General features: G+C 39.9%; 1 protein-coding gene across 15 annotated transcripts in view; it reads left to right on the top strand.

Moving 5' to 3' along the window:
* The window catches only part of pdzrn3b (PDZ domain containing RING finger 3b), a 256,148-nt gene that overhangs the window by 204,229 nt on the left and 29,046 nt on the right, over positions 1–22,873 (top strand). For all 15 annotated transcript variants that reach the window (XM_059944343.1, XM_059944341.1, XM_059944342.1 and 12 more), the window contains one exon: positions 17,281–17,534. In XM_059944343.1, the coding sequence (XP_059800326.1) occupies positions 17,281–17,534 (254 nt within the window). The remainder of the gene's footprint in view (positions 1–17,280; positions 17,535–22,873) is intronic.

Raw genomic sequence — 22,873 nt, 5'->3', positions numbered from 1 at the left:
TTTCTAGCACGGAAATCAAAATGCCTCATCCTGAACTCTGAAATCATCTCATGGTGATATCCAGAACGTATCCCTTTTATCCCTTCTTGACAAAATGCTTACCTTTTAGGCAAATGGAATGAATAAGAAGAAAATTAGTTGTGCAATTTCTTTCTAAACATCTATGAGAGATATAAAAGCAACAAGAAGGAGAAGCATTAGGACTATACAGCATACAAGAACAAACTGAAGTCTATTACCATCAGATGAACGTTAGCCTCCGTACTCTTGATGTCGTAAAAATACAACATGAAGTATTTTTAGAGGATAACGTATACTCTAATGATCAAGGTACTTGAGGGAGGTCAGAGATTAGCTTTATTTGTCACATGTGCATCGAAACATACAGTGAAATGCATTGTTTGGGTCAAATCAAATCAGAGATGATTCAGCTGGGGCAGCCTTTAAGTATTGCCAGGCTTCCAGTGCCAGTATAGCCATGCCCACAGCTTACTAGCACTAACCCTAACCAAATGTGTTTGGAAACCAGAGTGTCCAGAAGAAACCCACACGGTTATAGGAAGAATGTACAAACATCTTACAGGCAACATAGGGAATTCAACCCTGATCAGTGTGGCTCAGAGGGCTGGAAGGACCTACTGTATGCTGTATGGTTAAATAAATAGGTAAACTGTCTGTAGTGTGCAGAGACCTACACATTGCCTGGGAATTTCCCCAGTGCCTTCTGGAATTTTCCATTTGAGATGTCATGTCGGCACTCTAAAAGATTTCGGATAAGGGGTACTCAACCTGTACAGTGGATTCCAGTTCTTTGGGCCATTGGTTAATTAGAGAAGCCACTTAGTTGGGACAGGAGACTGCTGCCGAACAGTTTCTAACTAGTGTCAGTTCTGTACACTTGTGTGACCATGACACACATGCACCATGCTTAGAACAGTTTTAAGATGGTGTCTGTTGCATCTGTTTTATTCAAAAAACAGTGATTTTTGTCATTGATAATTGGCGAGAAACAAGCAATCAGACAATTCAGCTCACTGTGGTTTCAACCATTCAGGTCAGGAGATGCCACTAACAGCTAGGTGTGAAATTAAATGATTTTACAACTTCAAAAAGTTAGGCGCTATGAAGAATTTGAAGGTATTGACAACGATCTTGAATGACGCAATGAAAATGAAGATTTGGAGGATGCAATCAACAAAATCATTGTAGGAAGACAGTCTGCACTTGGTGTCTGCATGGGTTTTGTTGATTGACAGTGTGCACTGAATGAATTCCTACATCAGTAACTATTGGGAATCAATACGCAGTTTAATAGTACTTTAGTGGTATTAGCAGTGTTCTAATTTGGTCTGTATTTCATTTAAATACATAATGTATTACTCAGTTAAATGGTAGTTGGTCTTTTTATACCTTTTTTAAAATTTCTATGAAACTTCAGCTAACTGGAACAACCACTTAATCCGGCCAAAATGCCATGTCCCAATGTGTCCCAATTTACTGAACAATAGAGGTTGTTGAGTATATTGTGCTATTTCTACTGCAGAGGTTTGTAAGCAGTGACTATCTGCTCTCTATCCCTCTGTGGAGTATGTAACATTTTTGACAGGTTTGTAGTCATGTACATCAAGTGAATTGTCTGCTGATGAGTTTCTTTGAAATGGATTTGCTTGTCATTTGAGAATTCTCTTCTCTGAATTTCTACACAATCTTCAGGCAAATGCATGGTGTAGAATGTATTCTTGTAAAACTACAACAGTTAACAGCTTGTTGAGGGATTTTGGATCATTGCTTTGCCATCAGAAAGGATGAACTCATTTTGAAGAGAATGAGCAATATCAGGTAACTTAACTCTTGCTTAAGCATAGACCTGGCAGAAGTTTACAAAATTAGGAGAGGAAGTGACAGAGGAGGGAGCTGGAATCTTTTTGCCCAGGGTTGGAATGGCTAATACTAGAGGGCATACATTTAATTAGAAAAGTTCAAAGGAGATGTGGAGGCAGGATGTTCTTTTACGGAGTGTGATGGATGCCTGAAATGTGCTGTTTGGAGTGGTGATGGTGACAGGTATGATGGACATTTTAAGAGGATCTTAAATGGCTGCATGAACAGAGAATGGAGGGGTATTAAATTTGTACAGGCAGAAGGGATTAATTTAATGATGTGGTATTAGCTTAATTAGTTCTGCACAATAAGGTGGGCCGAAGGGCCTATTCCTGTCCTGTACGGTTCTATATAAATGCCATTCAGAACATTGTTAGATATAATAGCTAAGATGTGAAGTGGCAAGTATTCTCCATGTTAGCACTTGATGAATTGACAGGGCATTTCAACAAATAATGATTTTTTGATCTTGAAAGGAGAAGCACTTTTTGTTTGTTCTTTCAGTTTCCTGTTGTATCTCTGCATGCAAGCTTCTCTATGATTCATTCCGCACTAGTCTATGGTGAGGTTATATGTGGATTGCTCTGTTTATGTTAAAAAGAAAAGCTTGTGCAATAATAAAGCTAAATAAAGATGCAGACACCAGCCTGGTGAATGATAGAAAATTCTCTCTGCGCAACGCAATTCTGATGTGCATTGCAGTAAAGGCCCCTGATGACTCTGGGTGACAATTCAAGCATTAATTGAAGGAAGAATAAATATGAAGCATTCACTTCCCAAATGCTACCAAATCAGAAATGAGCTATTGTACTCTATAAACACTACTGAGATTTTTGCTATGAGGAAACTTAAATGAAGGTAAGCTACAAAAATTGTTTTGTTGGGTGGGCATGTTTTTCACATGAAATACCAATAAGTGTGGATGATCAAACTTGCTAACTGTAAGTCATCGAAATTTATACTTTGTGTTGTGCAAATAAAAATAGTTCTTCCCCGGAGTGACACATAATATCAGCAATTCCTAATCTATTCTCTATCTTTGGGAATTTGAGAAGCCACCAATCGTTATTGAGGCATTGATGAGGCATACAGACTTGCAACCAGAGAGATGTAAAATATGTATTTAGTAAAATCTGAGGCAGAAATCAAAACGGATAAGAAATGAAAACATAGATTGAAAGATAATTGTTGGTCCCTATCTTCCAGTGCTGCATTTTTGGGCCAACCAGTAGTGTTTCTGCCTCATCTGGCTGCCAATTCCAACTCAAGCATTGAGCCAAGTCATTTAACATGGAGACAAGAATGGATTATTGTCTTAACTGAATAGGAACAGTTGTCTTCCTGTGCCCTTTCTTTAGATCCATACTTTGTTTTGAAGGTTCCCAGAGCTAATCATGAGAATGCCTTTATGTCCTTTGTAACATGTTGGTTTCTCATTTTCCTCAGGAGAAGCGTTCTTAGTTTAGCTCCTGCTCTGTCCAGTTGAATCTCATTCTCTTATCACTGCCCATATGCTCCATTATCCTACTTGATCTCAATTTCATGCCATTCTTCCCTTATGCTACATACCCCTTCAGTATTCCACTTTGTCCATGTAGACGTCCTCACCTTCCTTGTCTGTTAAGTCGAGGGTGCAGAAAACTGTGCGTACATTAAGGATATGTTCAGGATCTGGACCATCAAGTGCCAGGTGTAGGTCAAGCAGAGGGTGGATTCAAACGGCTCCACCATCCTCCCCTCCCTCAGTCTTCGTCATCAGAGGGAACTGCAGTTGCATCGCATAGGCTGGTCAACCAGGCTATGCTATAACTGCAATAAGTCGGGATATGTTGCAGGTCAATGCGGTGCAGTGATCTGCAAAAACTGCAAACAGGAAGTCTACCACACAGAAGACTGCTAGGAAAGCAAAAGCTGCAACCTCTGTGGAGAGGCAGGTCACCTCTACAAAACCTACTCAAAACGTGCCAGCTCCAGTGAACAGGCATCAAATGGGGAGCTGACACTAATAATGCTCAGGCAAATGCCGATGCACCCACCACCAGCACAGAGGGCACAGCCAGCACTAAAATACCAGGCTGTGGCTGAGGAAAGGCTGATCATCTCTAGCTCCCAGTGACCAACCTCCCCCCTGTTGCACCACCAGCATCGCCACACCCCAGGGAGGATTATCCTCATTAACTGAGCCCATAAACATTGTGGTCATTAACCAAGGCCGTAGGCATGCCAGCTCATGCTGAGTGACCAGGATGAGAACTCTGCCTCGAGAACTAATCATGCAGTTAAAACTGGCATGTTTGAATGCGCGCAGTTTAATGAGAGTGGTGTGATGTGCCAACACTTTACAGTACCTGGCCAAGGTCAAGTCCAGTGTGCCTTTCTTACAGAACTGCAGGCTACCACACCTCTGCAACTACTGAAGATGGATGCTTGGTAGCCCCGTGGTTTGTCTGTATGGTCTGGTGGAGGGGGGGGGGGGGCAATGATTGCCACATTGTCATGCTTCCAGCCTGGGAATCCTGCTACTAGACACTGATCCAGTGTCCCCATCTCTATCAGGTCCCATTAGCTGAAGCTGCTAGGGGTCTGTTTTAGAAAGATGGAGGCGTCCAAAAAAAATCGGATGGAACGAGCTGGGAAGGTTGAGACTGTGGGGAGGGCACTTACTATCAATATCTAGGAGGAACCTGGTCATCAGGTATGAGGTGTTCCCAAGGCTGCTGTGTTTGGTGCTGATATGTTCCATCTCCTGCTCCTCCAGCTTGGGAATCGCCCGAGCTATCATCAGGTTCATCTGAGAATCCAAGATGGAGTAGGTCAGACAGGTCACAATGCACAAGCTCATCATTCAAAGTAAATTTACTATCAAAGTACATGTATATCACCATATACAGCCCTGAGATTCATTTTCTTGTGGGCATACTCAATAAATCTAAAGAAGAATAATAGAATCAATGAAAGACCTGGGTGTTCAACCAGAGTGCAAAAGACACCAAACAGTACAAAGAACGAAAGAAAGAAAAAAAAGAAATATCAAGAACATGAGATGAAGAGGCTTTGAAGGTGAGTCCATAGGTTGTGTGAAGTTGAGTGAAGTTATTCTCTTCAAGAGCCTGATGGTTGAGGGGTAGTAAATGTTCTTGAACCTGGAGGCGTGAGTCCACTTGTACCTCTTCTTGATGGCAGCAGCAAGAAGCAAGCATGCCCAGGGTGGTGGGGGTGGACCTGATGATGGATGCTACTTTTCTGCGACAACATTTCTTGTAGACATTCTCAATAGTGAGGAGGACATTGCCTGTGAACTGGACCATATCCACTACTTTTTGTAGGATTTTCCATTCAAATGTTTTGGTGTTTTCATACCAGGCTGTGTGTGATACAGCCAGTCAATATACTCTTCAGAACACATGTATAGAAGTTAATTAGATGTCATGCTAACTTTCCATTAACTCCTAAGGAAGTAGAGGCACCACCATGCTTTCTTCAAAATTGCACTTATGTTCTGGGTCCAGGACAAATTCTCTGCAATAATAACACCAAAAATTTTAAAGTTGCTGACCCTCTCCACCTCTGATTCTCCACTGAGAACTGGCTCACGGATCTCTGGTTTCCTTCTCCTGCAGTTAATAATCAGCTTTGTGGTCTTGCTGACATTGAGTAAGAGTTTGTTGTTAATGGTACCACTCAACTGAACTGACTGGGGTCTGCAAGTAAGGAAATGGAGAATCCAATTGCACAATGGGGTTTTGAGGCCGGGGTCTTGGAGCTTATTCAGTAGTTTTGAGGAGATGATGGTTTTGAATTCTGAGCTGCAGTCAAGAAAGAGCATCCTGATGTATGCATCTTAGCTGTCCAGATATTCTAGGGTTGAGTGAAGAACCAATGAGATGACATCTACTGTGGACCTCTTGTTCCAGTAGGAAAATTGGAGTGGATTTAAGAAGCTTCTCTGGGAGGAGTTGATATGTTTCATCACCTACCTCTCAAAACACTTCATCACCATAGATGCCAGTGCAACTGGGTGTTATTCATTGAGGTAGGTCACCACACTCTTCTCAGCACCGGTATCATCAAAGACTGCTTGAAGCAGTTGGGTATCTCAGACTGCAGAAGCGAGTGGCTAAGGATCTCAGTGACCACTCCTGCCAGTTGCCTGGCCAGGTATGCTGTGTGGGCCAAATGCTTTTCATGGGGGTTCACCTTCCTGAAGGCTGGTCGCATGTCAGCCTGAGAGACTGAAGCCATAGGATCATTGAGGGATGTGTGAGTTTGTGATGGTTCCTCCATGTTTTGCTGGTCAAAGTGAGCGTAGAAGGCACTGAGATTTGGAAGCCGTCACCTATATCACTTGATTTAACTTCATGATGCTATAGTATTCAAGCCCTGCCACAACTGTCAAGCATCCTTCATTGATGCAGAGTTATTCAGGAATTGCTACTTCACCCATGAGATTGCTTTCGAGAGGTCATACCTAGACCTGTCGTAACTTTCTTGGTTACCAGAATGGAATGCTTCTGATCAGACTTTCAGCTAATTGTGGATCTCTTGCTTCATCCTTGGCTTCTGATTGAGGAAGACCGAATTATTTTGTGGGGACACACTCACCTACAGCTCTTTTACCAATTCCCATAGGTATCTTGTCAATACCTCTTCCCACACTGTCTCCTGTAAAAATGCTATTACCTTTGCTCATTTCCTTCATCTCCACCATATCTGTTCCTGTGATGCATCTTTACGTTCCAAGAGATCAGTAATGTCCGCCTTCTTCAAAGAACAGGCTTTCCCTGCCTCCACCATTGATGCCTCATGCACCTTCATCTCCTCCGTTTCCCAAACATCCATGTTTACCCCATCTTGCTGCCACCTTAACAGAGATCCTCTTGTCCTTACTTACTATTCATTTACCAAAATGCAGTCTGGACATGGAACAGTTGCCATTCCTTATCTCAGTATAGCTGTGGCTAATGTGTGGGGACCACAATTACTGCAGGTTATATGTCAATGATAATTGGGCAGGTTTTCTGCAAACAAGCCTGCTCAAAGTCCCCAATTATGATTTGAAATGCACCAGCATGGGCTGTTTCTTGTTTAGAGACGGCATCATGCAGCAACTCAAGCGCTTGATTATAGTTGGCTGCCGGTGGTATGTAAATTGTGGTCAGGATTATGTAGGAGAACTCCCTAAGTAAATACAGCAGGAGGCGTTTGACTGTTACATGTTTAAGGTCGGGTGAACTTGAGTTTGACAAAACCACCACATTGGAGCACCATCGAGAATTTATCATGAAACGCACATCTCCTCTACCTTTTGCCTTTCCCGAATCAGCAGTTTGGTCAATTTGATAAATCAAGAAGCCTTTCGGTTCGACCACTATATCTGGTGTACTGGGAGACATCCAAGCTTTGCTCAGGCATAGAATACAACAGGCCCTCATTTCCCTTCGATACAGATATCTTGCCCTCAAGTCCTCAATTTTGTTCTCCAGTGACTGCACATTTGCCAACAAGATACTGGTTAAAGGGGGCCTCATCCTTTTGGGTTTCAGCCTAGCTTAGGGCTCCCTCGACCCCGGACAGTTGGTTTGCAAAGAGGATCTGAAGAAAGATGAAAGGGCATGTGTCACATTTCATTGCAAGCAGCTGTGTGACAGAGAACTCTCTAATCTCCGGGCTGTTCCCTGGAACACACACGGAGACAAACATCAAGTGCTGCTGGCAGTTCATCAACTCAGTGAAAGATGCACTTTGGTCTGCCCGAAACTTGCTGGCCATCCTGCTCGTTGAGACGTCTGTGGAAGAATGCTGCCAACTGGCACATTCCAGTACAAGCTGAGGGACTCACTGAAGTCTGGTGCAGCCACCACAAGGGCTCGCAGGGGAATGCCGCGGTGTAGGGTTCTTCTACTGGAGATGAAAGGGCCAGGTGGAGAAAGGAAGCCACTCAATGACTGTAGTAGTTAGTATACCACACCAGAGTACAACATGAGTTGCAGCAGTGCTATGAATGCAATTGAACAGTACAGAAAGCTTTGACCATGTATGTAAATAATAAAAAGGTATTAAATGGTTTATTCTTGTAAATCATTTTTATTATGAATGAAGTATAATTTGTTCCAAAAAGATAACATTTATAATGTATTCTCAAATGTTCTCTGTCTTATTCCCAGAGATAGCTTTCTTTGCTACAAGGAATATGGCACCATTCTTCTGGAAAATGTTTTTATTGCTTTAATGCAATAGAAGTAATGTGCTAATATTTATCAAAGTACAGAAAGTATATACTGTAATCGTGCAATTACATTACCCTGTAAAGATAATTAAAGTCTGATATATATTATCCAGACTAATGCATATTAAACATATTAAAATATCTCAAAATATCCTTAAGATGTGCACAACTCAAATGAAAAGCTATGAACTTGCATTGTCAAATATATAGTACTTAAAGTGTTAAATGTAGTCAGGATGGTGCAAAAAGAACTTAGGTCACTATCTCAATCCAGGCAGTTAACTTAGAATTTGGTGCGAATATATCCTGAGCTGTGATATTTCCTTGGTTTCTGCTTGGTCCTCAGGTTTCCTTCAAATCACAAGGGTGTACTGGTAGATTGATGGACTACTATAAATCAGTCATTAGTAAAGGGAAATGGTTAAAAAAAAATCATAGGTGAGTGAGCTACACAGAATAACTTGCAAGGCTACAGGGAAATAAGAAAAAGAGAATTGGGACTGTTGGGTTTACTCTGCTGAGAGCCAGCAGGAATCTAATGGGCTGGTGGGACTCCTGGGATGTGATAAGAAAGTAATGTTGAATGCTTTTCCAATTGAGAAAGAAAACTTCTGCAGATAAGTTATAATTCCTTTTTGTGTAGAGATATTTTATCTTCCTTCTGATGATTAGCCGTATAATTGAATTATTTTCCTTTGAAGCAGATATCCTTTAGCAAGTTAGCAATCTAATTTCATTAATATAAACTTGTTTAGTGATGACTAAAACAGAAAGTTGTTAAGATCTATTTATTGGATTACAGAGAAAACAAATTTTCTCTTTCTAAAAGCTTAAAAAATATTGAAAGAATTTATTTTGATAATGCATTTAGAACTTACTTCACATGGTATATTTGCAGTCACATTTCCTGTTCAGAGCCTCACAACTCCCAATGCTATGCCAACCCCACTGGTTTAGGTATTCCACCAATTATTAATTGAAAATAAATCAATTTAAAATTATATTCAACTTAGGCAAACTAATTAAAACTAATATTAAATTTTTTTTTTTTAATTGCATCACTTACTGCCCTTACAGTTAAAGTCCTTTATATTATTTTACTGAACAGGCCCTTACCAAATGTGCCAGCCAGATTAAACGCATCTAGCCACTCCGTCCATCATCTTATAGAATGCCTTAGACCCAATGGCAAACACTGAGACAGAGCAGGATGTTAGATTCTCCTCTACATCTGACCTCAACTGTGCTGTGTATACTTCTACCCCTCACTGCAAATACCCAGAAGTCCAAAATGTGCCAGTATGCACACTGGATCTATGTTATGGTCCTCCATAGAACAACTGGCTGATGAGGTACACATTTTGGCCCAATATATCATTCTTACCAAAGGTGGTTCTCAATATGTTGGAAATTACAGAATAGTGATTCTTATGAGAGTGGTGGGCAAACTATTGGAGAGGATTCTTAGAGACAGGACTTACGAGCATTTGGAGAAATATAGTCTATTTAGAAATAGTCAGCATGGCTTTTTGGGTTGAGGTCATGCCTCACAAGCCTAATTGAATTGTTTTGAGGAAGTGTCAAAGCAAACTGAAGAAGGTAGAGCAATGGATGTGGTGTACATTATATGCATCTTAATAAGGCATTTAACAAGGTTCCCCATGGTAAGCTCATTCAGAAAGTCAGGAAGCATGGGATCCAGTGAAATTTGCTTGTGTGTTTTCAGAATTGGCTTGCTTATGGAAGGCAGAGAGAGGGTGGTAGTAGCTGGGGCATTTTCTGCTTGGAGGTGGTGTTTGCACAAGGATCTGTTCTGTGATTTCTATAATGACTTGGATGAGGAAGTGGAAGAGAGGGTTAATGAATTTCGAGATGACACGAAGTTTGCTGATGTTGTAAATAGTGTAGAAAGTTATCCTAGATTACAAAGGAATATTGACAGAAGTGGCAGATGGAGTTCAATCCAGAAAAATGCAAAGTGACTCACTTTAGAAGGTTGAACGAAGGCAGAGTGTGAAGTTAATGGTAGGATTCTCAGAAGTGTGGAGGAAAAGAAGTATCTTGGGGTCTACATCCATAGATCCCGCAAGGTTGCAGCGCAAGATGAGAGAGTGATCTAAAAGGTGTATGGTGTGTTGGCCTTCATAAGTTGGGGGATTTGAGTTCAAGCGCCATGAGGTAATATTGCAGCTCTATAAAACACTGGTTAGACCATAGTTGGAGTGTTGTGTTCAGTTATAGGTGCATTATAGGAAGGATGTGGAAGCTTTAGTGAGGGTGCAGAGTTGATTTACCAGGATGCTGTCTCGATTATAGAGCATGCCTTATGAGCATAGTTTGAGTGAACTTTTCTCTTTGGAGTAAAGGAGGATGAGAGGTGACTTGATAGAGGTGTGTAAGATGATAGTGTGGACAGCCAGAGACTTTTTTCCCAGACGGAAATGGCTAATACAAATGGGTATAATTTTAACGTGCTGGGAGGAAATGTAGGAATTTCAGATCAAGGTCTCTTTGGGGGCTTTTGCTATTGCTTGCATGGTGGGGGTTGGGGTCGATGCTTCTGCTGCTCGTGTGATGGGAGGGGAAAGGGGCTTTGGGGTCTAATGTATCTGTCATTCATTCTATGCGGTTTTTTGTTTCATGGATATCGGCAAAGAGTAAGAATCTCAGGATGTATCTATATACATTCTATGATATTAAGTTTGGACCATTTAGTGTGACTTGAGATGTCAGAGGTAGGTTTTACATGCAGAGAGCGGTAGGTGTGTGGCACATGCTGCTAAGTTTAGTGGCAGTTACATTAGGGACATTTAAGAGACTCAGATAGGCACATCTTAGACATGGGGGAAAGAAAACTGAAGGGTCATGAGGGAGGGAAGGATTAGATTGAATTTAAAGAAGGTTTATAGATCATGTTCTGCTCTGTGCTTCACTGTTCTGTGTTCTTTATACAATGTTTTAAAGTCCATTATATTAACTTGGCAAATTATCAGTCAGTAATATCAGCAAATAGTGCCACAGAATACTGTATTGACATTTGGTTCAATTGTTTTTCATTCTAGAGGGTAGTGGATTAAGCAACAGAATCCAAAAGTTGTTTTGCTGTTTAAAAAAAAGGATTCAAAAGATGTATTTCTACTATGTATGCCTCTCAATGCCATGTATAGCATTGCTGGCAATCTTACTATAGAGCTGGTATTTAAGAAAGGAGGTGAATGTGGTGGAATTGAAAGCTACACACTCTCAGAAATTGCAAATATTTGTCTTTTTCAGTCCTGATCTTAAATTAGTTTCTGGCACAACATACTGTTAGTGATATAATTAATGACTAATGCTTTAGGCTAGATAACATATTTGAATTTGTTCATTTACTGTCATGGAAGCCTTAATCACATTTCTAGAAAAGATTATCATTATATTAATACATCAAAATAATCTGATTACAAATTTCAAACAAAATAATTATTATATATTTATCTTAGATAATAGTTACACAAGATTGGAAGAACAGAGCAACTGAAATTTTTAATTAAAATGGAATTAATGCAGTTCGACATGTATATTCTGTACAAATTTGAAAATGTAGTTATCTAGAATGCCAAAACATTGTCATTCAGAACAAGTTACAAATTTCTAATTTTTTATTCTATCTTTATTTTAATGTGTTGTCCAAATGATTACTTTTTGTTTTGAAAGCATAATTTATTCCCATTTGATTGATATCCATTTGCTAAACTTGAAAAGATGAATTTTAGTAGATCAGATCTATATTAGTCCTGAACTATGGAAAAGTTTTTATGAAATTATTCACGTATTTGAAATGGCAGCAATTTTTTGTACTTCATATGTTTAACATGGTATGCCAACAGCTGCATTTGTGAAAAGTTAATTGGCCCTTCATTAATTAATTCTGAAATATACTGTCATAATTAGAGAGGACATCTGTTTGCTGTGATTGCAATAAAATCCTGTTTTCAACTCAGGTGAGGAGTACATAATTCATTTGTAATGTCCACTAAGCAGTCTACCAAGCCTGGATCAAGCACTCATGATATTAGAAAATAAGCAACACGTTATTTTACTTGCAAAATAAGCTACATAATTTATTGTAAACATTATCTACAGTGTACCTACCACAAGTACTCTTTAAACTTCTTCACAAGTTATCCAATGCACAGTTTCAGACTGGATTTCATAAGTATATATATATGTATATATTAAAAGAACTGGGAGTACTTACATTTGTAGTTTATTACATTTATTTGAGATGCATTTTAAAGATTTGTGGTCTTTTGTTATTTAAATTACCTATATTAAGGTTAGAGATGTTGTTTTGCAGAAAGAATTGAACCTGATTATTAAATATAAAACTGCCACTGGGACATTGTTTATAAAATATTCATTTTATAATATAAAATATACATGCAGAATAATGTACATAATGTGCATACTTTCCGATAGAAAGAAACTAGAATAAAGCTGAATGTGCAAATCCAAAGATTCTTAAGTGTAGCAGTGCGAAGTTTAAAGTAAATTTATTATCAATGTACATTTATTATACAGCCTTGAGATTCATCTCCTAACCTTGTCTCTAGTCCCAACACCCTGACCTTTTCGGTCTGGCCCCACACTTACATCGTCCAAACGTTGGGTCGTTGCACGTTCTCAGACTGCTCTGGGGCCTGAACACTGCCACCACGACTTGGCCTGTACCCGATCTTTCCAATTTGGCCCAACGGTTAAATTGATTAGATATCAGGACTTTCCTCACTCTCAGGGACACAGCAAATCTGCTTTGACTCTACTTGGACCCTGCCCCCACTTTTGCCTGCCTTGTCCAGGTCTTCTCAACGTCACCGCCACCTCTCACTTCTCCGATAATAGAGTTGATCGTTATTAATGCAGTAAGTTTGTAATAGTTTTCTTTGTTTATTTTGCTACCAACAAATAGTGGTAGGGCATCACCAGTACCATCTTAAACTGGAAGCAGTTATACATGTAAAGTAGTTAAGAAGGCAGATAGGATGTTAGCCTTCATTAACGGGGTCTTTGAATGCAAGAGCAAGAAGGTTATGATCAAGCTTTATGAAATGTTGATCAACTGGATTACTACATGCAGCTCAGGTTACCAGACAGTAGGAAAGATGTGATGGCGCTGCAGCTGATGCAAAGGTGATTTACCAGGATGTGCCCTCAGATAGAATTACTCAGTTACGAAGAGAGACTGGAGAAGTTAGGTCCATTTATCCTGATGCAGGACAGGTTAAGAGGGGACACGACTGAGAAATATAACATTTTGAGTGATAGACTGCTTTCCTTTCATTACTTTCATGACTGGGGCTGAAAATATTGCACTAACCACTATGCTACTGTGCTACCATGATTTCTTTGTACAGCTCACTGTCTATTGCCTCAGCTTGTGCTGTTCACTGACAGTTATAGTTCCCGGTTATTATTCTTTCCTGCCAAGCAATTTTTATTCAGACTACTTGTGTTATTTCCCTTTCTGTTACCGTCCTTCTCCTTGACAATAGTTTGTTCTCTTATCAAGCTTGTGGGACTGCTGTTATAAAGTATTACTCCTTGATAACCTTTTCATTATAGATATTTTACTTGCTTTTGAGACTGTATATTTACTTTATATACATAGATATATTCATTTAAGGGATGTGGGCTTCATAGGCTAAAGCATTTAATTGCATATCTGTAGTTGCCCTTGGTTCCTTTTCTGAGGAGGTAGTGGGGATAAACTCCCACTACTTATTGACTGCCTCTAATGTCGGGTGTCTCAAATAGCCTTTGACAACCAAGTCCATCTTCTGGCCTTCATGTGCAACTTGGCTACTACGCCCAGCGGAATGATTTTTACTGACAGGAGAAAGGGTAAGGCGGGTTACTGGTGCCTTAAAACCAGTCACTTCAGCAGATGGGGCTCATCATCCGTGGTTGGCAGCTCATCCAGGAGAAGGAAAACTCTGATCTTAAATGTCCAGTGCCTTACAGCTATACCCACTCTTGTGGAAGGCTTCAGGAGTAAACCCCAAGGAAAATTCTGGAGCTGGAGTCCCTAAGACAGTCCAACATTAAGTGCAATGCTGACTGGCAACTCCTGCGATGCCATTGGTATCAAACCGTATCAGTCTCTGCTGTTCCTTTGGAATCATCAGCTGTATGGAGAGGGGCAGCCTGGTTCAAGGGCAGCAGCTTGCTCTCCATATCATTCTGCCCAGGCTTCCATATCGCATAAACTGCTAAGATGCAATATCTATGGTTGATCTTGTCCAACTGAGAATGTGATGATGAGCTACTTCCTTGAATAACTCTTCTCCTTGAGGTGTAAGTATAATTACAATGTTACTGAAGGTGGGATGGTAGCAGTTGTAGTTCCCAGGATTTTGACTGTCTGAAGGAAGAGTGATATTTTTTAAATTCAGGATTGTGTATGCCTTGTAGAACAGCTTACAAGTAGTGGTGTTCTGATGCTTTTACTGTCCTTATCCTTCTAGCTGGGACAGGTTTTGATTTTGGGATGTGCTGTTAAGGAGATCTGGTGAGTTGCTGCAGTGTATACAGTAAATGGTACAAACTGCTGACTCTGGTTTCAGTGGCACAATGAGTGAATGGTTATTGATGAGGTGCCCATCAAGCAGGCTGCGATGTTCTGTACTCAAGCTTCTTGAGTCTTGTTGGAGCTGCACTCAACCAGGCATGTGGAGAGTATGTCAACATATCCCTGACTGGAGCTTTGTTTCTTGTGGGTAGGCTTTAAAGAATTAAGAGGTGCATTATTTGCTGCAGGATTTTTAGTCTCTGACTTCCTGTTGTTGCGACATACGCCATATTCTGCAGGTTACAGTATCTACAGATGTATCATGGAGAGCATTCTGACCCATTGCTTCACCATCTGGTATGGAAGTGACAATGCATAGGATCGAAACAAGAATGCAGAAGGTTGTAAACTCAACCAGCTCCATCATGGGCACTACCCTCTCCACCTTCAAAGACATCTTCAAAGGGCAATGCCTCAAGAAGGTGGCATCTATCATAAAAGACCCTTACCATCCAAGTCATGCCTCCTCCTCGATGAAGAGGTACAAAAATCTAAAAATGCAGGAGTATAAATCTAACCAACGTCTTCTCTTCCACCATTAGATTTCTGAATAATCCATCAGCACTGACTCACCATTTTGTTCTCTCTTTGCACTATTTTATATAGTCATTATAATTTATTGTAACTGTTATGTATCTCAGTGTATTTCTACCATAAAACAACAAATCTCATGACATAAATCAGTGTTAATAAACCTGATTAAGATACCGATTTTATATGGTTACTCCAGTTCAGTTTCTAGTTGATGGTAATCTGCCTAGATCGTGATAGTGGGTGATTCAGTGATGCCATTCACTGGAGGAGGATGCTGGCTTGATCTTCTCTTGCCATTGCTTGGTACTTGAGGGGAATGTATGTTACTTGCCACCTATCAGCCCAGGCCTGGGTATTGGACAGGCCTTGCTGTATTTAGCTGTGGACATCTTCTTTATCTGAGGAGACACAAAATATGCCTCCTCCATTGTGCAATCATCAGCGAACATCCTTAATTCTGGTCTTATTATTGAAAGAAGGCCATTGGTTAAGCAGCTGAATATAATTGTACTAGATACTACCCTGAGGAACTCTTGCAAAATTATCCCATGTCCTCCTGCTTTGCAAATACCATAGATATCTTCCTGAGAATTGTGACTTAAAGACCAGCACAGTTCTATTAAAACACAGTTTTCCCATGAGTGTATAATATTCTAGTGGCAGTGCAATTAATTTCTCAGCCCGTTATAGTTAAGCTTGCAAAGCATTACATCAAATGGCTTTGTATTCACAATTGTAACTGTCTATAAAATACCATGGTTTATCTTATTAAGAATGGCCGTTTAGTTTATTTTCTTGTTGAATGGTCAAATTCAAAGGATCTATACATAAAGCTTCCAACTACATTTCTCATGGAAAGTATTTTGAACTTTGCAGCAGTATGGTGGTTTTAGAGGTATTTGCAAACCTGTCAACCTGATAGGAGTAGGATTATTTTAGAGTTCATTCCACATTTTTTAATTATCCATGAGGAACAATTGCAAACTAATCAATTTACTGTGTATTAAGTGAAAGTTAATACACTATGGACATTTTATGCACACTAAAAATGCTTGTAGTAATAAAAACATATATTAGATATGGTTCATGGTATATATATATGAATTCATTGTCTCCCTTTTCTATTAAATGACCACTTACATTGCAGAATACTAATTTGTCACTAGATTCTGCATGAAGCTTACTGGTTCAGCAAGGGCTTGCTTGCATTCCCCATCATCGATCCTGGCAAATCTGCTCTCAAACCTTATACCAAATTAGACCTGGGTAGATAACCATAAGTCCATTGTTTCAAATGGGGAAGCAAGAGCATTTAGGGATATGAAGTAGAAAAGAAAGAATCCTGTTGTGTTTGTTATGTTTAAGTCCTTTTTAATTGTTTTACTTACAAAAAAGTATTACGTGTTTTAACTTTAATTTTTAAATTAAAAAAATTGTAACTGTCTTGATCGTTTACTTACTTTAAAATAATTTTGAATACAGAAACTAGGTAAATGTTGACAGCCAGCAAAGCAGGGGGTTGGCTTTAATTATGAAGTAAAGTCCTTTGGAGAAGTTTCATTGATGGGGCTGGTTTTGGCCCATCCATGTCATCTGATTATCTCAGTTATGCTGCTGTCTAGGGGGTCACTAATTTGCTCCAGTGAGTGTTGATCCAGATTTTCCGGCACCTCTCATGTCTCCATTGGCTCTGTTATTATTGCTAATTTGCTGGATCATTTGTGTTATTGTCATTTAGGTTTGCTTTCTGTGTTTTGCTGTTACGTTATTGATTACTCGTGTTGCTTTCTCTTGTTGTGAGTAGAGGGCACTTTAACACAGCATGTGAAGTCAGCAGTATTGCTTGAAATAGTTTTTGCTTGTAGTCCATGTGTCAATGGGCAGCGGAGTTGTTTTATTACATGACTTATATCTCTAAGTGGGTATATGAAAAGAATACATAAAGTGAGAGTCCATTACTGTAACAGATATGTATTATTATAAAAAAGATTTTATTGCATTCTCATATTTTTGAATTTTTATTTGACAGGTTAATGGAAAGGACTTGTCCAGAGCCACTCATGAGCAAGCTGTGGAAGCATTCAGAACAGCCAAAGAACCCATTGTCGTACAGGTGCTGCGAAGAACTCCACGCACAAAAGTTCTTAATGCATCTCATGAGTGTCAGCTTGTAGATATGGGCACACAGACAGATATCACCTTTGAACACATCATGGCACTGGCTAAAATAAGACCACCTACTCCACCTGTTGTGGTACTGGAAGAATACCTCTTACCTGAAGAGTAAGAATATTTTCTAATTTCCTATGAGCATAATATGTTAATTTGTTTCAAAATGCAAAATTAAGTCATAATATTGTAGTTGTTACCTCGAAGTCATTTAAATCAATTGTAAACCACCATTTGCTGGAAAACTCAAAATTAATTTTGAGAGCCCTGAAGATATTTGGCAACATTACATTATGATTCATGTGGCAATTTATGTTGTAATCATTTTGTTTTTTTAAACAACCACTTCAAAAACACTAATGCATATTTCTTCTGAAAAATGAGTTTCAGATTTGCAGAATTTACTTATCAATTTCTATTCACAAACCTTAAGTTAAAGATTGTTTAGCACTGGAGAGTCCATCTGTCATCCCTCTAGCTATTTTGATTATCGTTGGCAGCAAGTACAATCCTGACAAAAGATTTTTGATTAGGGTTAGGATTTATTATTCTCTTGTGAAAATATTCTTATTTGAGGTCGTGAGATATATTGATCATATGATGTCACATTAAAATTGCATGCCAAGTAATTAGGCACAGTTTAAAGCATTACAGTGGGTTTACTTTGGTACCTTGAGAGTGAAAGAAAGGTTCTATAGAATTATGTATTTACAAATGGAGCAAATTATGACATTATGACAAAAATAAGACATTGAATTTTCAAACAAACACTTTTGTTGAAACAAGTTATTTCATTTCTCAGTACAAAATTTAGTCATTTGAGGAGTCCACATTTTAGGACAGTTTTGTGAAAGGTACCCTTTTGAATATACTGGTAGAACAGAGTGCCCGATCTGATGATTCCTTTCTGCTGTAAACTAGAGGCTAAGTTAATTAATCCAGAGATGCCAGAATCAGGTGTGTTATCACTGACATATATCGTGGTTTGTTTGCTTTGCAGCAGTAGTACAGTGTAAGACATAAATCTTACTATAAATTACAAAAATAAATAATGCAAAAGATGAATAACAATGCAGTGTTCGCAATTCATGGACTGTTCAGAAAACTGATGGCAGAGGGGAAGAAGCTGTTTTTAAAATGTTGAGAGTGGGTCTTCAGGCTTTTGTACCTCCTGCCCAGTCTAGTAACATGAAAAGGGCCCATGCCAGATGGTGAGGGTCTTTAAAGACATATGCTGCCTTCTCGAGATATTGCCTCTTGAAGAGGTCCTCAGTGGTGGGGAGGGTTGTGCCCGTGATGGAGCTGGCTGATTCTGCAGCCCTCTGCGATCATCTGCATTGGAGGCTCCATACCAGGCGGTGATGATGCAACCAGTTAAATTGCTCTCCACCGTACATTTGTAGCAATTTCCTAGAGTCTGTGGTGACATACAAAATCTCCTCAAACTCCTGAACCCTTGTTCAAATCCTACAGTGCCAAATGTCAGGTTTAAATTTAGTTATCAAATTTCTGTTACGTATGAGAAAAAACATCACTAGTAATGATCATCATGCAATAATTAGGTTGTTAGTAAAAGAATGTCTTTACCCTGTCAGACTTGTATGTGACCCTAGACCAGGGGTCAGCAACCTTTACCACTGAAAGAGCCACTTGGACCCGTTTCCCACAGAAAAGAAAACACTGGGAGCCGCAAAACCCGTTTGACATTTAAAATGAAATAACACTGCATACATTGTTTTGTTTTGCCTTTATGCTATGTATAAACAAACTATAATGTGTTGCATTTATGAAATTGATGAACTCCTGCAGAGAAAACGAAATTACATTTCTGCATGCAACAAAAACATTTTGACCTCCGAAAAAAAGACGTTGGGTTGAAGGTTACTTTTAAGTAAAATACTCAATGTCTATTTGAGTCCTTCTTATATTTATGAAAAACGCCAAACTTAAATTTGCCGCCAGCAGCAAACCAAAAATAACGTCAGCCAGCTGTCAACCTGAAAAATAAAAGGACTATTTCACTGAACAATGAAAACATATGAATATACGTAAAATAATAGGCAATTAAAATATTTATCATACTTGGTCAGGTTGACTCACACCTGACAATGCAGTCGTATTCAGTAGGGATGGATCGATGCTTAGGGGAGTGACCGGGAAGGATAATGTGTGTTTTTCCTCTCTGAACTCACAGAAGCGTTTCCCAAACGATGTTTGCATTGCGATGATTGCAGAATGGAAATACTCCGAATTTATCATGTCGTGACCTTGTTTGAACTCTCTCAAATTGGGGAAGTGAGACAATGTGCCTTTCTGTAAATCTCTGGCAAGCAACGTCAACTTGCGCTCGAATGCCAAAACATCCTCCAACATGTGCAGGGCTGTACGTCCTTTCCCCTGAAGAGCTGTGTTCAGCATGTTCAGGTGCGCTGTCATGTCTACCATGAAGTGTAGCTTTTCCAGCCACTCTGGCTGTTCCAGCTCAGGAAAGGTGAGCCCTTTGCTGCCCAGGAAAGTTTTCACTTCTTCCAGACACGCGACAAAGCGTTTCAGCACCTCCCCTCTGGACAGCCAGCGATAAAAACACGTTGTAGCGGTGTGCTACACGCAGTCAGTAAACTGCAGTCAAAGATAGCTTTATTCGAACTAAACAGCCTTGCTTTTAAGCCTCCCTCAACCCGCCCCCCATGGGCGCGGATGCTGCAAAAGACACGTACTCACAAACCCCCGTAGGCTATCTCCCTTAGCCTGAACGCTGGCTAATTGTGAGCCGGTTCGGATGTGTCAGGAAATGGGTCGCCACAACGTCTTATTTAGATTGTACAAGATCACCATAATCTTCAAATTTAGATTTACATTTCAAAAACTAACAAACTAACATAAAATACATTTTAATTAAATACTGACCATGTAGCGGTGTGCTACACGCAGCGCTAAAATTACGACACGGAGTCGGTAACTGCAGTCGAAGGAAAAAACTTTATTCGAAATCTTCAGCCTCACTTTTAAGCCTCCCTCAACCTGCCCCCCATGGCGCAGAGGCTCCAAAGCTCTGTGCTCGCAAACCCCCGTAGGCTATCTAATTGTGAGTCGGGATGTGCCAGGAAAAGGGTCGCCACAACCAATTATTTCCCAAAGCAACAGGGAGCCGCAGCACAGACGTAAAAGAGCCACATGTGGCTCCGGAGCCGCGGGTTGCCGACCCCCGCCCTAGACCCACTAATGTGCATAGCTCTTAAATCATCACCAAAGTAGCCTCCCATTTTTCCACAGTTTGTTGCATCTGCCATTCACCTAGCCTGGCCGTAACTTGGCATCCCTCTCTAAAGCCACTTCAGCTCACTGCTCAATCTCCTCGAGTAAAGTGTGAGTACTAGAGATTCTGCAGGTGCTGGAAATCTCGAGCAACACAGACAAAATATAGGAGACCCTCAGCAGGTCAGGTAGCATCTTTGGAGGGCAATAAACAATTGACATTTTAGCTCAAGCCTCTTTAACATGACTAGAAAGGAAGGAGCAAAAGCCAGAATTAAAAAGTTGGGGGGGGGGGGTGAACAAAGAATGTAGGAGGGGATAGGTGGAAGAGGTAAAGGAATGAAGTAGGAGAAGACAGAATCACCATTTCCCAATCCCAAAACGAACTGTTTATTTCTTTCTTGTTTTATGATTAAACCAGCCTTCAATTCAACCTCATGCTCCTCATGTTTTTTTCCCATGCTCCTGATTGGAGGGCCTTGTGACTGCTACATTATTGAATACCTTCAGGAAATCGAATTGTGTTAGGGCATTGGCTCCCCATTATCAAAACTGAAATGAATAAATTTCTTAAGTATGTTATTTCTATTACAAAAGCCCAGTGGGGCAGCATTGGTGGTGCTCCTAGTAGAACTACTGCCTTGAAACTTTAGCAACCTGAGTTCAATCCTAATCTTCATTGCTGTCTCTGTTGAATCTGCACATTTTTGCTCTGACCACCTGGGTTTCTTCTGGGTGCTCAGTTCTTTTCCATGTCCCAGAGACATGTGGGTAGGAAGGCTGATTGGCCAGTGTAAATTGCCCCAGCTTGTAGTCAAATGGCAGAATCTGTAGATAGTTGATGGGTCTATTAGGAGAATAAAAAGCAGGATCAGTGTACAAAGAATCTAAATAGGTATTTGATGATTAGTGGTGATCATAAAATGCAGGTCTGTTCAGCAGTTAGCTTAACATGTGAAAAGTAAAAATACTTGGAGATATGTGAAACCCCGCTGTTCTCCTTGGCTACATAAGTCTAGGGAAGATACACTCCACTCCTACCAAACCCTTGAGGTTGAGACGACTCTCCTACCCCAAACCCCGGTTTATGTGGATGCTGTGTCACTTGCAACCCTGTTACAACTCAGTGCCAAGAAACAACAGACAGCATACTGCACACTATTAAAGGAATTGTATTTATGAATCTTAACTAAAGGGTTAATAAAGAAAGGAAAGAAAAAAACAAAAAAGACCTATTATAGTTAAGTGTGCTTCAGTTGGAGATCAGTCGATCTCACCGTTCGGCCCCATTGAATCACGACCTCCCCACTGGGTCGTATTCTACCACCAATTCTCTCCAGCGTCTTCGCTCTTCATCTGCCGCTGAACAAAAAAGCCCCAGGTCACATTTCAAAGCATCTGTTATCTCTAACCATAACCCAAACACAACTTCTACAGAAAGACCATTATGTTATCAGTGAAACCTTTCCCAGGGTGTTACATATGACAGGGCAAATGTGCCTCTTCTACTAAATTGGAGCATTTAGTTGTGTCTTTTATTATCATAGTACTAAAATATGTCAGATTTGTAAAAATAATTTAAATACTCAGAGACTATACCATTTCTTTTTGTCCCGTTGTCAACTCCATTATATGAGAAAAGGCTGGATGGAGTTAATAAAAATTGTGTTCTCTGAAGCTTGCATGAATAGACACAGATTTTTTTTATTTCTAAATTTGGAAATACTTCCATGTAAATAAATGGAATTTATTACGTGTGATGTTTTTGTTATTTTAAATGGCAGCTTAACATTGAACAGTTTCATTATACGTGTACATGCATCTTTAAACAATATTTTGAAGTGAGGGGAAAGCTTTATCTTTGGCAAGGAGCAAGGTAGTTGCTGAAAAATAATCAGTGCTGAGAATATCATTGAGGCCTCTCTTCCATCCATTTGAGATATTTATCATGTGTATGCATGGCCCTTAGCATTGTTAATGATCCCTTCCATCCCTGCAACAATCTCTTTGATTCCCTACCATCAGGCAGGAGGTACCGTAGCATTAGGATAAGAACTATTAGGATAGGAAACAGCTTCTTCCCCCAGATCATAAGACTACTGAACTCAAGTTCAACTTTATTGTCATCTTACTGTATATACAACCAAATAAAACAGTGTTCCTCCAGACCACAGTGCAGCCAAATGACGTATATCAGA

This window comes from Hypanus sabinus, chromosome 19, assembly GCF_030144855.1.
Source record: "Hypanus sabinus isolate sHypSab1 chromosome 19, sHypSab1.hap1, whole genome shotgun sequence".
NCBI lineage: Eukaryota > Metazoa > Chordata > Chondrichthyes > Myliobatiformes > Dasyatidae > Hypanus > Hypanus sabinus.
The sequence above is the reverse complement of the archived record's forward strand: the minus strand, read 5'-3'. Positions and strand labels throughout refer to the sequence as shown.